The sequence below is a fragment of the Neltuma alba genome, unplaced genomic scaffold (assembly GCF_004799145.2).
Source record: "Neltuma alba isolate B1F8T4 unplaced genomic scaffold, ASM479914v2 tig00006333_pilon, whole genome shotgun sequence".
Classification (NCBI taxonomy): Eukaryota; Viridiplantae; Streptophyta; class Magnoliopsida; order Fabales; family Fabaceae; genus Neltuma; species Neltuma alba.
Genome location: NW_021634431.1, coordinates 1 through 11,838, shown reverse-complemented (window position 1 = coordinate 11,838; position 11,838 = coordinate 1). Strand labels below are relative to the sequence as shown.

The window sequence follows — 11,838 nt, the reverse complement described above, 5'->3', positions numbered from 1 at the left end:
AAAATAAATATTATCTCCAGTTTTTAATATAAGACTTCGTTTGACTTTTATTTTGGTCTTAAATATAAGACCCCAATCTATCTTATTTTTAATATTTATGTATTTTTTTAAAAATAATTCTTCTGATAATGGTAATTCTAGTCAAGACATTTGATTAACAAGAATATTTTAGAAAATACAACACCTATTTATTACAAACAACTAACTTAACTTATTTACTTAATCTTTTAAAATTAGTCAGCTAGTTTATAATTAGGAGGTAGTATATAAAAGCTTATATTTCTCAGTTATTTGGAGGGGTATGCATGCTGCAACTACATTCCATGGATTTGACAATGAAAACTTGTCTACCGGGAAAACCTTTTTTTTTTTTTTTGAGAAAATCCTGAAAAAGTGATTATTGAATTTTAAAATTTCAAATCAGTAGTAGTTATTATATTCGTAAAGAAAATGATTATATTCAAAAAACAAATGACAACATATTTTTATAGTAATTCCTAATTTAAAATTTTAAAATTCAATAGTCATTTTTTTATAGATTTTTTTAATCAAATATTTCCAATGTAAAGAGAAATGATAAATAATTAAATTATGCCAGCCATACCAAGTTATAATTTATTTATTATTTTTGTGTGCTTCATTAGTTTTGTATTATTAGTTTTAAAATTTTTTTAAATACACTTTTAAATTTCTTTTAAAGCCTAAATACCACTCTGTTCCATTTGTATTCCATATCAATAAATATATTAAATTAATAAAAATTTGTATACTTGTCCCTATTAGAAAAAAGTATTGAAAAAACATGTGATTCATTTTTTTCACACTTAATTTTTTTATTGTATTTTTTAGAGATAAAATTAAAAAATGTTACTACTTTCGGTCCTTTTTATGAACTTTAAATTTAAAAAAAGATGTAGTTTATTTTATAAATTTTAATTTGGATTTGTCTTAATATTTAATATTTTTTAATGGTGTCCTTAATTATTTCTCTCTTACTATATTTCTTCATACCTTCTTTTTCATTTATTATGACTGCATATCTGAAAACAAAATTTTATTTTAAATTAATTGTAACTAATTTTTTTAATTATTTATAAATTAATTATTTAAAAGTTATAATAGGTAAGTAAAGCGTGTTTATACAACATCTTGTGTCCCATTTAAGTCTTCGCTTGACCGATGTGCCCCGTATAATACAATGAATGATGAGCTCTCACTCCTCACTATTGCAAATAGTAGCATCACGGCCGGCGCGCAATAGAAAGAGAAGCAAAGGTGGGGAATAATATGGATAGGGTGTTTTCAGTGGATGAAATCTCCGACCAGTTCTGGTCACCGCCGACGTCCACCGGAACCCATGAACCCTCCCAGATGAACCGCAGCGCCTCCGAGTGGGCCTTCCAGCGCTTCCTTCAGGAAGCTTCCGTGTCCTCCCCGACCTCTACGGCTTCTTCCTCCCTCCCTCCTCACCCTAACGACGACCGTCCGCTTCACATCAAGGATCAACCCAAACAGGATCCCGCTCTGAATACGGGGGTCTCGCGGCTCCAGAACGATGGTCCCGTCCAGGCCAATGTGCCTTCTACCCCTCCGTCTATTCCCAACATTCCCGTTAATTCCGATGACTACCAGGCTTACCTCAAGAACAAACTCAATCTCGCCTGTGCCGCGGTCGCATTGTCTCGGGTAATTATTCCCCTTCCCTCTTTTGTAATCTTAGGTAGATCGCAGGAAGCATTCGAGAAACCAATTGGATAATCTGCGGCGGTTGAAAATAAGGCGATTTTATTGGATCTGATTTGTTTGATGACTTTCCCCCTTTATCTATCGTCGTCTTTGTGTTGTTGTGTTAGGATAGATGCTATATCCAAAAATCGGATGGAAATATTTCTTACTTTAACCTATTTGGGCGATTTTAACTTGAAACGGCTGACCGTCTCGCTGCTGTTTATTTTTGTGTGGCTGCAATTAGTAATTTTGCTGTATCGGTTCTAAATAACGAAATACTGGAGAATGGGAATGCCAATCTTTCAGTCCAATCATAGGTTTTTGGTATCTTCAGTTTGATTTTAGGATTAACATTCCTGAACTAGGGAAATTAGTGGAGTTGCGTACGGCTACACAACTTTAACTTCGAACACATTTATGATTGTCATGATTTTTCCCTAAATCAATAAAAGTATACTTTTGCTTTCCAGTTGGTGTACCTCGAAGCGAAAGGTGACTGCAATTCCTTTACTAGGCAATAGATATTTGTCAACTTTACATCATCTTTTTGTTAACTTTCCCCCCTTCCACATGCTTTGGATATGAAGCGCATAATTCTTTTTGCACGAGTAAAGGAAATTCCTGTGTTCCTTTCATCTATATTGCAACCCATGCAAGATGTTTGGTTTTCTTTTGGTGCTAGTACTTTTGTTTGAGAATCACTTTTTGACTACTTTGTTTATTTTGATTTTAGACTTCTGCATTCCAGTCATAGAAATTGATGGTGATTTCGTGTGTTTTTCCTCTACATTTTACGTTTGCTACTGTGTGTCTTTCTGTGGTTGTCTCATCTCCAAGTTTGCATCTGTCTAGCAGTAAAAAAAAAAAAGTATCTTTATTGTGTCTAATTTATAAATTTTACTTAAAATTTCATTACTTCCTCTACTCTCCCCCTGTCTTGCTCTCTTCCTTTGATGATAGGGTCAGAATCTAATGTTTTCTTCTACTCACAGCAACAGGGATCTTTAATCAAAGCTCAAGATTCAGCTACTTTTGTTGACAGCGGATCACAGGCTTCTGATTCTTGTCAAGTTGGAGCTCGGGCTACTTTTAAAGGTTTGATTTGGTAAATGTATGTGGATGTGTTTACGGAAGTTTATAAACATATGAATGAATCATTGAAGATTTATAAATTAAATTATATTCATAAAAATAACATCGTGTTTATACTTGGCTGAGTAGAGAAGAGTCGGGAAATGCAGAATTTAAAAGAGATGGTTATATGAATGGTACATGGGTAGTGTAAACGCACTGCTCAGCTATAATTTTATGTTCGTCCTCCTTTCTTCTTTTTTTTTTAAATTTATTTATTGATCTTCCTGGTTTTTGCGGGGTCAGCATTAAGAGGTTGAATATTGTCTCTCCAAAGTCCAAATGTGGGCAATACTGTTTGAATCATGTCTTTGCTGCCTATCTTTATATTTTAGGATCTGGCATATCTGGTTCGTCTGGAAGTGATCCATCTAAATTACTGGATAAAGATACCAAAGCACCAGTTGGAATTCCTTCCTTACCCGTGATTCAAAAGAAGCCAGCTGTTGCAAACAAGCCAACAACAAGCGGATCATCAAGGGACCTGTCAGATGACGATGACATTGACGGAGAAATGGAGATGACTGAAAATATGGACCCTGCTGATGTAAAACGAGTAAGGAGGTAATGGTTTTGGAATTTACTGAGAGTTAAAGTGTAGGAAATGTCAGTGCTTGTTGTGTGTATGTACACTCACGAGTTAAATGGCCTGACTTTTTTTTTTTTTTTTTTTGCGGTATAACGTTCATAGGGACATCAGCAGTTTGTGAAGAAAAAGTTATGCAAGTATCATCATTCTTAAAATGGTTAGGCCCCTAGGAAATTATCCCGTAATTGGACAAAAGTTAAGCCTCAAGGATCTGGAAATATCTTTAAAAACAGATTGTTTTCTGTCTCTGTTAATTGTAAGTCAGGTCCAACTCAGACAACTTCTGCTTTGTTTAATCAATTGCCTAGTGACATGTATCTTTCAGGATGCTTTCTAATAGGGAATCTGCTAGACGTTCAAGAAGGAGAAAGCAGGCTCATTTAACTGAGCTTGAGACACAGGTGCATATATTCTCCTTTCGAGTTGACCTTCTCTGCAACCCCTCTTCCTGTTAGTTCTCCCAAAGGTTTAGTATACTTACTAAACTAATACTTCATCTGTAGGTTTCTCAATTAAGAGTTGAAAATTCATCCTTGTTAAAGCGTCTCACTGATGTAAGCCATAAGTTCAATGAGTCTGGTGTTGACAACAGAGTGTTAAAAGCTGACATTGAAACATTAAGAGCAAAGGTAAAATCCTTGCTTGCTGTTTATGATTAATTCCAGTTATATAGTAAAGGCTACTAGTTCTTGTTAATTTAGTACCCATGTTATGGTTGGCCTGGCAAGCTGAAATTGGAGTTAATTAGGATGATTTCCTTCATAGTCGACAGAAACATGGCTAAATAGAGAGGGAAATTGGTTCATGTCTATTTCACATGGACATTTTTCATTTCCTTCCATGCCCTCCTTTTATCAGGTGAAGATGGCTGAAGAGACTGTCAAAAGAATTACTGGATTGAACCCAATGTTTCATGCCATGTCCGAGATATCATCAATGGGAATCTCTTCATTTGATGGAAGCCCTCCAGACACGTCAGCAGATGCAGCTGTTCCCATGCAAGATGATCCGATCCATCACTTTTATCAACCTACAGATAATCCTTTGTCCGGTCATGATCTGAGGGCAAACAATGGATTAGGGGATGTTTGTTCAAATGAAAATGTTCAGCAGAGCGGAGCAGCTGTGGTAACTGGGAACAAGATGGGACAAACAACTTCACTTCAGAGGGTGGCCAGCTTAGAACATCTGCAGAAGAGAATTTGTGGTGGTGCGGATTCATCTGGACATTCTTCCAGCGGAGATCATTAGCCAATTATTGTTTGAGAAATTATTCCGAAACACCTTATAATTTGGAGGCAGAGCCGTTCATCTTTGACCATATCAGTCTGTTGTTCTGGACGTAGTCCTGTGGGATCCAGACCATATATACAGCTGATAGATGATCTGATTTAGGGCTGGACGCAAGACTGATGTAGTTAAATTTGGAGTCAAAGAAGGAATAGTGATATATTGGTTGTTCATATCTTCGGGATTTGAGGTCGAATTATTGCAGTCACTAAGGCTGCAGGGAGTAGTATAAAATATCTCTGTCCTGTTCATATGTGGTATGGTGACGTTCAATCTTCGCACGGTAAGATCTAAATAGGAAAAAGTCGGATTAGCTATTTTTTTAATTTTGACACCACCCACCGCTTAGTCATACATGGGTTAACTTTATTTGATTAAATTAAATTTAACAAAACTCAAGCTTGGTTCATTGTTGTTATCATGATAATTATTACCCTTTGGGCTGAAGAGAAAGCTTTACCTTTGTTTTATGTCTCAGATTGAAATGTTTTTTTCCCCCTTTTTAGTTTTGAAAGAAAACGATGAATTATAAATGCTAAAAGAAATGTGCAGCTAGAGGAATAGCGTGAGGCCCATGGTACCAAAAGTCAAAGCTGGGAAAGCTAACGTAATGACGTATGAAGGAGAGCCACTGAACTCTCCGGTCGACATCGACTAATACATCTCAACGCATGAAGAGAAACTATAGCCTTATAACCCGGGGGGGGGGGGGGGATAACGAAACTAAGGTCACGTTTGGTTTGCCGGAATTTCAATTTTTCCCAAGAAAATGGAAGTGGAAATTGACTTTCTCCCTGTGTGATTGGCATCCATCTATTTTCTTGGCAAACCAATTTTCATCAATCAGACTCGGGGAACATCCATATTTTCCCCAGAAATTGACGTTGTTAACCAAAATATCCTCCATTTCTCAAATTCCAGCAAGCCCACATGTTTCTTCGACTTTCTTCCTCGTCCTCCATCTTCCATCTTGCATTTCGAAGGTCACAGCAACCCAGCCAGGCTGTACTTTTCATCATCATCCCTCACGGCGCATTCAGAGTAGCGACTGTGACAAACCCAACCTGCGGCATCTGCAATGGAGTTCGACTATTCTTAGTTGGGTTTAGAAACCTGGAAACATGAAAATAGCAACCTTGGCTTTTTGAGGGCCTTGGAATCTTGGAAAGCGAGGGAGTCAAGAATTCGAAACTAATAAAGTCCTATTTTTAACAGCTCTTTTCACCATCTCGCACGTGTTAAATATGGGGTATAGAATTCGTGCACAACTAATTTCCTTTACAAATCTTAACACTGTTATCTGTACAAGTACCAAAGCCATCACCCAAAAAGTCATGACAAGATATAAAACACTATTGACGAGACATTGAACCACCTAATTCTGAATTCTGGGTCTGACAAATGCCCATACTCATTTATTAGTCTTGGTTAGAACTCTAAGATGGACGAAACAAAATCTCAAGCTTGAGTCTATGCAAACTTCTCATCCACGCTACCTGCCTCAACAAAATCATTTCTTACCACCATCTCAATTCCTCCATAATTTGCAAGTGTTCATCGGAACAGCCTCCATGCGGAGGATAAGCTTTGCCAGGACAACGACATGCTTAGCATGGGACTCGTACGGATGATGGTGAGCAAAAATGCAACGGTGCGGACTCCCCCAACATATAAAAACTATATACCATCGTCACTCACACCAAAACAATCACGTTGCTCCAGAGCTCACGGTAGTGCCACCATCTCTTAACCCTGAAGGCATAGATGCAAAGTTCTTTGCACACCATCTGCAACTAGTTTCAACCTACCTTGACTTACATCTGCTGTTGAGCCCCCATGCAGCTCCACTGTTCGTATCACTCTTTGCTTGCATTTCTCCCAATCATCACCATGCAACCAGCAAGCCCTACCTCCATGGCTTCCATCCATGCCAAGAAAAGTGACATTAGAACTCTCACCAAATGAATATCTCAACCTCACGGAAACACAGTACGGCAACCAAGCAGCACCACCAGCAGCATTGATGCGAGGGATGTGAGCAGGATCAAGCACAACAGTTAGGGCAAAATCAACAGAATTTTGAGGTCGATTATAATGGATGTTGCTTCTGAATGCGGATGAGTTTTCAGAGTTCTCCACATTCAACCCAGCATGGTTTTCAAGACATAATTCAATCCGTGGCTTTTGAGCTGGGGTTGCATCTCCAACTTGTGCTTGGGTTAATCCCTTTTTCCAAGCTATTAATTTCAAAAATTCTCTGAGAACTGATACAGGTAAAGTGAGAAGAGTTATGAATGAAGCAACACGAGAGGCATCATAAGGCTCTGATGCAACCCGACGGCTGAAGTAGTCACATATCTCGCTTATTTCAGATTGACTCAATTCCTCTTGTGCAGTGTTTGAGTTTTGCTGCTGCTGCTGCTGCTGATGATGGAAGCGCTTCACACTCAAGACCTGAAGGAGAAGCTGAACACGATGGACGCTAACAGCAAAGACATAGCCCCTGCCACAGCAAACACAATAAAGGGTTTGTTTTATATCCAAGTTACAGAGGCAAGATGGATAGAGGTGTGAATTGTTAGCGGCTAATAAGTCATGGCATATAAATACACGCTCACAGAAATGAGCTTAAATAAAAATAAATTAAAAAAAAATGGTTAAGATGCATCTAGCACTCTGAAACATTTTCTTAGGTGCATCCAGTACCTTAAAGCAATTGGTAGTGTATCCAGTGCCATAAAGTACTTTTTAAGATGCATTGAGCACCATGAAATATTTTTTGACGCATCTAGCACCAAGGCTCAAAAAAAAAAGAAAAAACTTCAGAATGCTGGATGCACCTAGAAAATACTTCAGAATGCCGCATGCATTACAAAATACTTTAAGATGTTAATGCATTTAAAAAATACTTTTAGATGTTGGATGCATCTTACCCCCCCCCCCCAAAAAAAAAAGGCATTATGAATTATTACTAGAAAGAACTATCAGATGGATAAAGAATAAGAATACAAAAAGACACTAATCTTTATGTTTCATCCCCCCCTTTCCCTTTTCTTCTTGTTCAAGCACGAAAGGGATACAGGTGACAAGAGTCTTTGCACTAAGCAAGAACGAAGTGCAGTCAAAATAAGAGTTGTGGACTTACCCAACAAAAAAGCGCAATGCAGGCTGCTCTGGATCCAAGTTCAAAAGTGCACCTTCGTTTTCCTTCAAAATGGATCCTAAAATCTCTTTCAGCAGATCTGGTAACTGAGCAAAAAGCCACAGCACCCCGAGATACTTGAGAATACCTCTCAGAACCTTCTTAAGAGCAACAAGAGGAACCCAACCACCACCATATCCTCCATCATCACCAAGGCCAATTATGGCTGTGTTTAGCTCACCTCTCACGTGTGAAGGGACAGCCGCTCCTGGTGACCTACGTAAAGAGACTGCCGATGTCATCATAGCTAAGTTTGAAGATCCTGCCAAAGCATTTCCCACACGATTTAAACCAGCCGCTTGATTTCCTGCTCTAGACATCGCAGCAGTAGGAAGGTTAATTCTACTTCCATTTCCAGCGGCAGATAATTGGGACCCAGAACTTGAGTTTGGATTATTAGAGCTTGCCAACCCACCTGCATGCGGTCCAGCAAAACTAGGATCTAAACCATTCAACTCTTGGGCAACATGTTCCATGATGAAAGGCCGAAACTGAGGACATGGCAATGATCCACCAGAAGGCCGTCCCTCTTTTGGTGGTGTTGCAGGCTGTAGCCAGACCTGATCTCCAGCAAAGCAACGCATATCAACCGCAAACTGTTTCCGATATATAATTCGTATCCAGTAAGGACCACGTAACACAACAGAGACATCAATGGGCAACAGTGAACTCGGAGCAATGCCTGGACCACCACGCCCTGCAGCAGCTAGCATAGCAAGGCTTTGACTATTGAGAGATCCACTAGCAGTAGGTGCGATAGTGTTTCCTCCAGCAGCAGAAGTGGACTGGCCAACATTTGTAGTTGAACTACCAAGCAGAATTCCCTGCGGTGGTAAATAACCAGTCTGTTTAGGAATGGAAGATAGGGCTGCCGCAATCCCAGGAACCCCTGGAACAGGACCAGCTCGTGCCGGCCTGGTTGCAGCTGTCAAGGCATGTAAGGGCCCCGCAGTCAGCCGAATGCAGTCTAAAAGTGATGAAACTTCAGCTCCGTTTATGAAATCTTCCAGAAACTGTGCATGACAATAACATCAGATATCTTGAATATATACTCCCAGAAATTGTTTCTGAGAGTAAGGGGAAGGCAAGAAGAAGCAAGCATTCTTGATGTATATGGGCCAAAAACACCTTGACAAAAATATCAGACAAGGGTATCGCCATAAAACATTACCGTTCAGCATTGGTAAACAATGATCATAATATCATATTGCAGCACTTAAGTTCTGAAAAAGTCTGACCCTTTGACCATCAACAATTTTTAACAGGCAGAAACTAACAATACACTCAATCCAAAGCACTTTCTAGCTTTCAATGCACAAAGAAATGCTAGAACAAAAGAAAATTCTTGCAGCAACTTAATTGGTATAAAATGAACCCACTTCAGTCAAGGACAACAAATGCTTCTGCTTAATCAAATGCATTAGTTCCCTGATTTATAGCAGATTTCAATTATTTCTCATCAACATCACATTCCATCACAGCACTAAAACATAGTACATATAGGAAAAAAACAAACAACAATCACTTCAAGAGAAATCAACAAACCTTGGTATGAGGCCAAAGTTGATCAGGGGATACATGCATTGTGCAACCCTCTTTACCGGATTCCCACTCAACAACAAAACGTGCAAGAACACCTGAACCAAAGCTAAACCATAAGCTCATTAGTCCCACTGCCTCAATTCTAAACGTCCTTTTCATCTGTTCCAATAGCTTATCTGCAGTATCAGAAGCAACTTTAGCGCCAGATGCCTTGGAATCAGAACTTGTAACACTTCTTCTCCTTTCTCATCTGCTCTTACACCAAGCAGTTTCCTCATGCCAAGTGCAATGTTCTTGCATTGGCAAGCCTTTGGATATCAGCCACTAATTTCTTTATACTATCTACCTCCACAGATTGATAACTCAAAACAACACCATCTGGATCATAGTGTATGTGTGAATCTATGTCAGATGTATTAGCTATACGAACACCTGATCCCCAAGGTGTGTTACTGCTCCCCTTTTGAAGCTCCCACAAATCCCTAAAGTGCTGGTCACTTATTTTAACATCCCAATGCATGCAACCTGGTCTGCCAAGTCGCAAGCATATATGTTGCCACGAATCACCTCTAGCGGATGGGAGTCGGAACCATATGTTAGATGAAGCGCTCCTTAAACCCACTTCTTCAACATATGGAATGTCTAATGCTTCCATCTGGCTGGTTAGTCTGGCATGCTTGATGCAAAGCGAACAGTGCCTGACCACATGAAGAAGGGCTGATACATAAATTCTTGATGGAGCACTCCCTTTATTTGCTTCCATGATCAGATTTCCATAACTGTATAATTCAGTCTTAGGTATCATTTCAGTGGACATAAGTGGTTGATGCAAAGACGACTGAGAACAAGGAGCGTCTGAAATCTTTCTTCTCTTGCAGATTACAGAGCTGTTTTCAAGACCTTGAAGAGATGGAATCAAACTCAGCATATCTGAAGCTGTTCGCTTTCGAGATCTTTTATCATTTTTTATGAAAATATCATGACTGATGCAATCATTCACAGTAGATTCCATTGCTTGAGCTGCAAGGATCCACTAACCAAATCAAATATGGCCAAAAGCAAACACATGATAAAAATGAACACACAAAGAAAGTGTCTTACATACGGGAGTTGCCGCACAGGAACCAGATCCAGCAACCCTGAGTGATCCAACTGGAGGTCCATCGGGCTTGGAATTAGATGTAGAGATTCGAGAACCAGCTGGCCGGGGAGGAGATAAAAGTTGTGATGATTGATTTCCACATAAAGTATCATGACTGTTATCACTCAGCACTCTTAGTTGATCTTCATCCATAGCAGTGCATGAACCATTATCAACTGAAGGTGGCGATCTAAGAGAAGCCAGATTCTGTTCAGACTTTGAAGCAGATAGCTTTCTCCCAGTTGTGCTCCATCCTGGACCAGTGGAAAGCATACCCATAGAGCTTGACTGAACCGGGCCCTTGGCACTACTAGATGAGTACATGGAACCATAATAATGGGAGGCAATACCAGAAGCATTTGCAACATTATTAATATGTGACATGTGCATACCACCCTCCACTTCGGCGAAGAGGTTCCACCTTTTATGCCATGATTCATACCATAATGAGTGGCAAGAGATGTGTTCATGGATGAGGAAAAATTTTGAACAGCGTGTGGAAGCGCAGAAGACCCTTTCTCCTGTCCAAACACTTCATCAACAAGTGACGCAAAACCTGATAACTGGCATCCTGCATTCTGCATTGAACTCTCAAGACCAACATCCACAAGAAACTCAGGCTCAGAGGTTTGATTTGGGCCAGCTGCATTGGGCAAAAAGGAGCATAATTTTCCTCTTTCAACCAGGCTTAAATTCATTTCATCTTCCAGCATCTGCATCTGTCCTATGTCAATATTCTTAATCCGCAGCACGTGATTCAAGTCACCAGATGAAGGATCTTTCCCAGATGAGTCTGGCTGGGTCTCTAGCAACTTAAACAGGGGTTTAAAATCCTTATCAAGTTGCATAACCAGAAAGTAAGAGCTTCCAGAGTCGGGAAATCCCATCACTAGTATAGCTGAACCATTTATAATGCTCTTGGGTATTTTCAGTGTACTCAAACCATGCTCATACACCTGAAAGAATGTCAAATAAGACATGAACCACAGGAAAGCCATATTATGAACATTCAACTAAAAGACAGCCTACATTCATTATGTGTGTGTATCTTTTCTGTATTTAAGGAGAGAGAAGTAGTGAGTTAACCTCTAGGCATAAAATTCTTCCAATAGAAGCGTACAAATGCAATAACACTTTGCTTCTCAGGCTAATGAAGACCTCAGCTGCAGTCACAGTTCCCTGATTTAAAACCTCTTCACATTCTGACAGGGCCGA

General features: G+C 39.4%; 1 protein-coding gene and 1 pseudogene across 2 annotated transcripts; one reads left to right on the top strand and one right to left on the bottom strand.

Moving 5' to 3' along the window:
* The first annotated feature begins 1,225 nt into the window (after window positions 1–1,225).
* Window positions 1,226–5,064, top strand: LOC114750138 (light-inducible protein CPRF2). Of its 2 annotated transcripts, none has more exons than XM_028938680.1 (6): window positions 1,226–1,686; window positions 2,727–2,823; window positions 3,195–3,423; window positions 3,774–3,849; window positions 3,952–4,077; window positions 4,307–5,064. In XM_028938680.1, exons 1-6 carry the CDS (start codon window positions 1,288–1,290, stop codon window positions 4,697–4,699), a joined length of 1,320 nt encoding a protein of 439 aa, XP_028794513.1. In that variant the 5' UTR covers window positions 1,226–1,287; the 3' UTR covers window positions 4,700–5,064. The 2 variants fall into 2 exon arrangements, with proteins under 2 accessions (XP_028794513.1, XP_028794511.1); XM_028938678.1 differs by having other exon boundaries at window positions 2,721–2,823.
* Window positions 5,065–6,013: 949 nt separating this feature from the next.
* Window positions 6,014–11,065, bottom strand: LOC114750137 (mediator of RNA polymerase II transcription subunit 14-like; annotated as a pseudogene).
* Window positions 11,066–11,838: the final 773 nt, after the last annotated feature.

Coding starts and splice junctions, on each gene's coding strand:
- LOC114750138 (XM_028938678.1), top strand. CDS start 1,288: ATGGATAGGGTGTTTTCAGTGGATGAAATCTCCGACCAGTTCTGGTCA. Junction 1,687..2,720: donor CCGCGGTCGCATTGTCTCGG/GTAATTATTCCC, acceptor TTCTACTCACAG/CAACAGGGATCTTTAATCAA. Junction 3,424..3,773: donor GATGTAAAACGAGTAAGGAG/GTAATGGTTTTG, acceptor TGTATCTTTCAG/GATGCTTTCTAATAGGGAAT.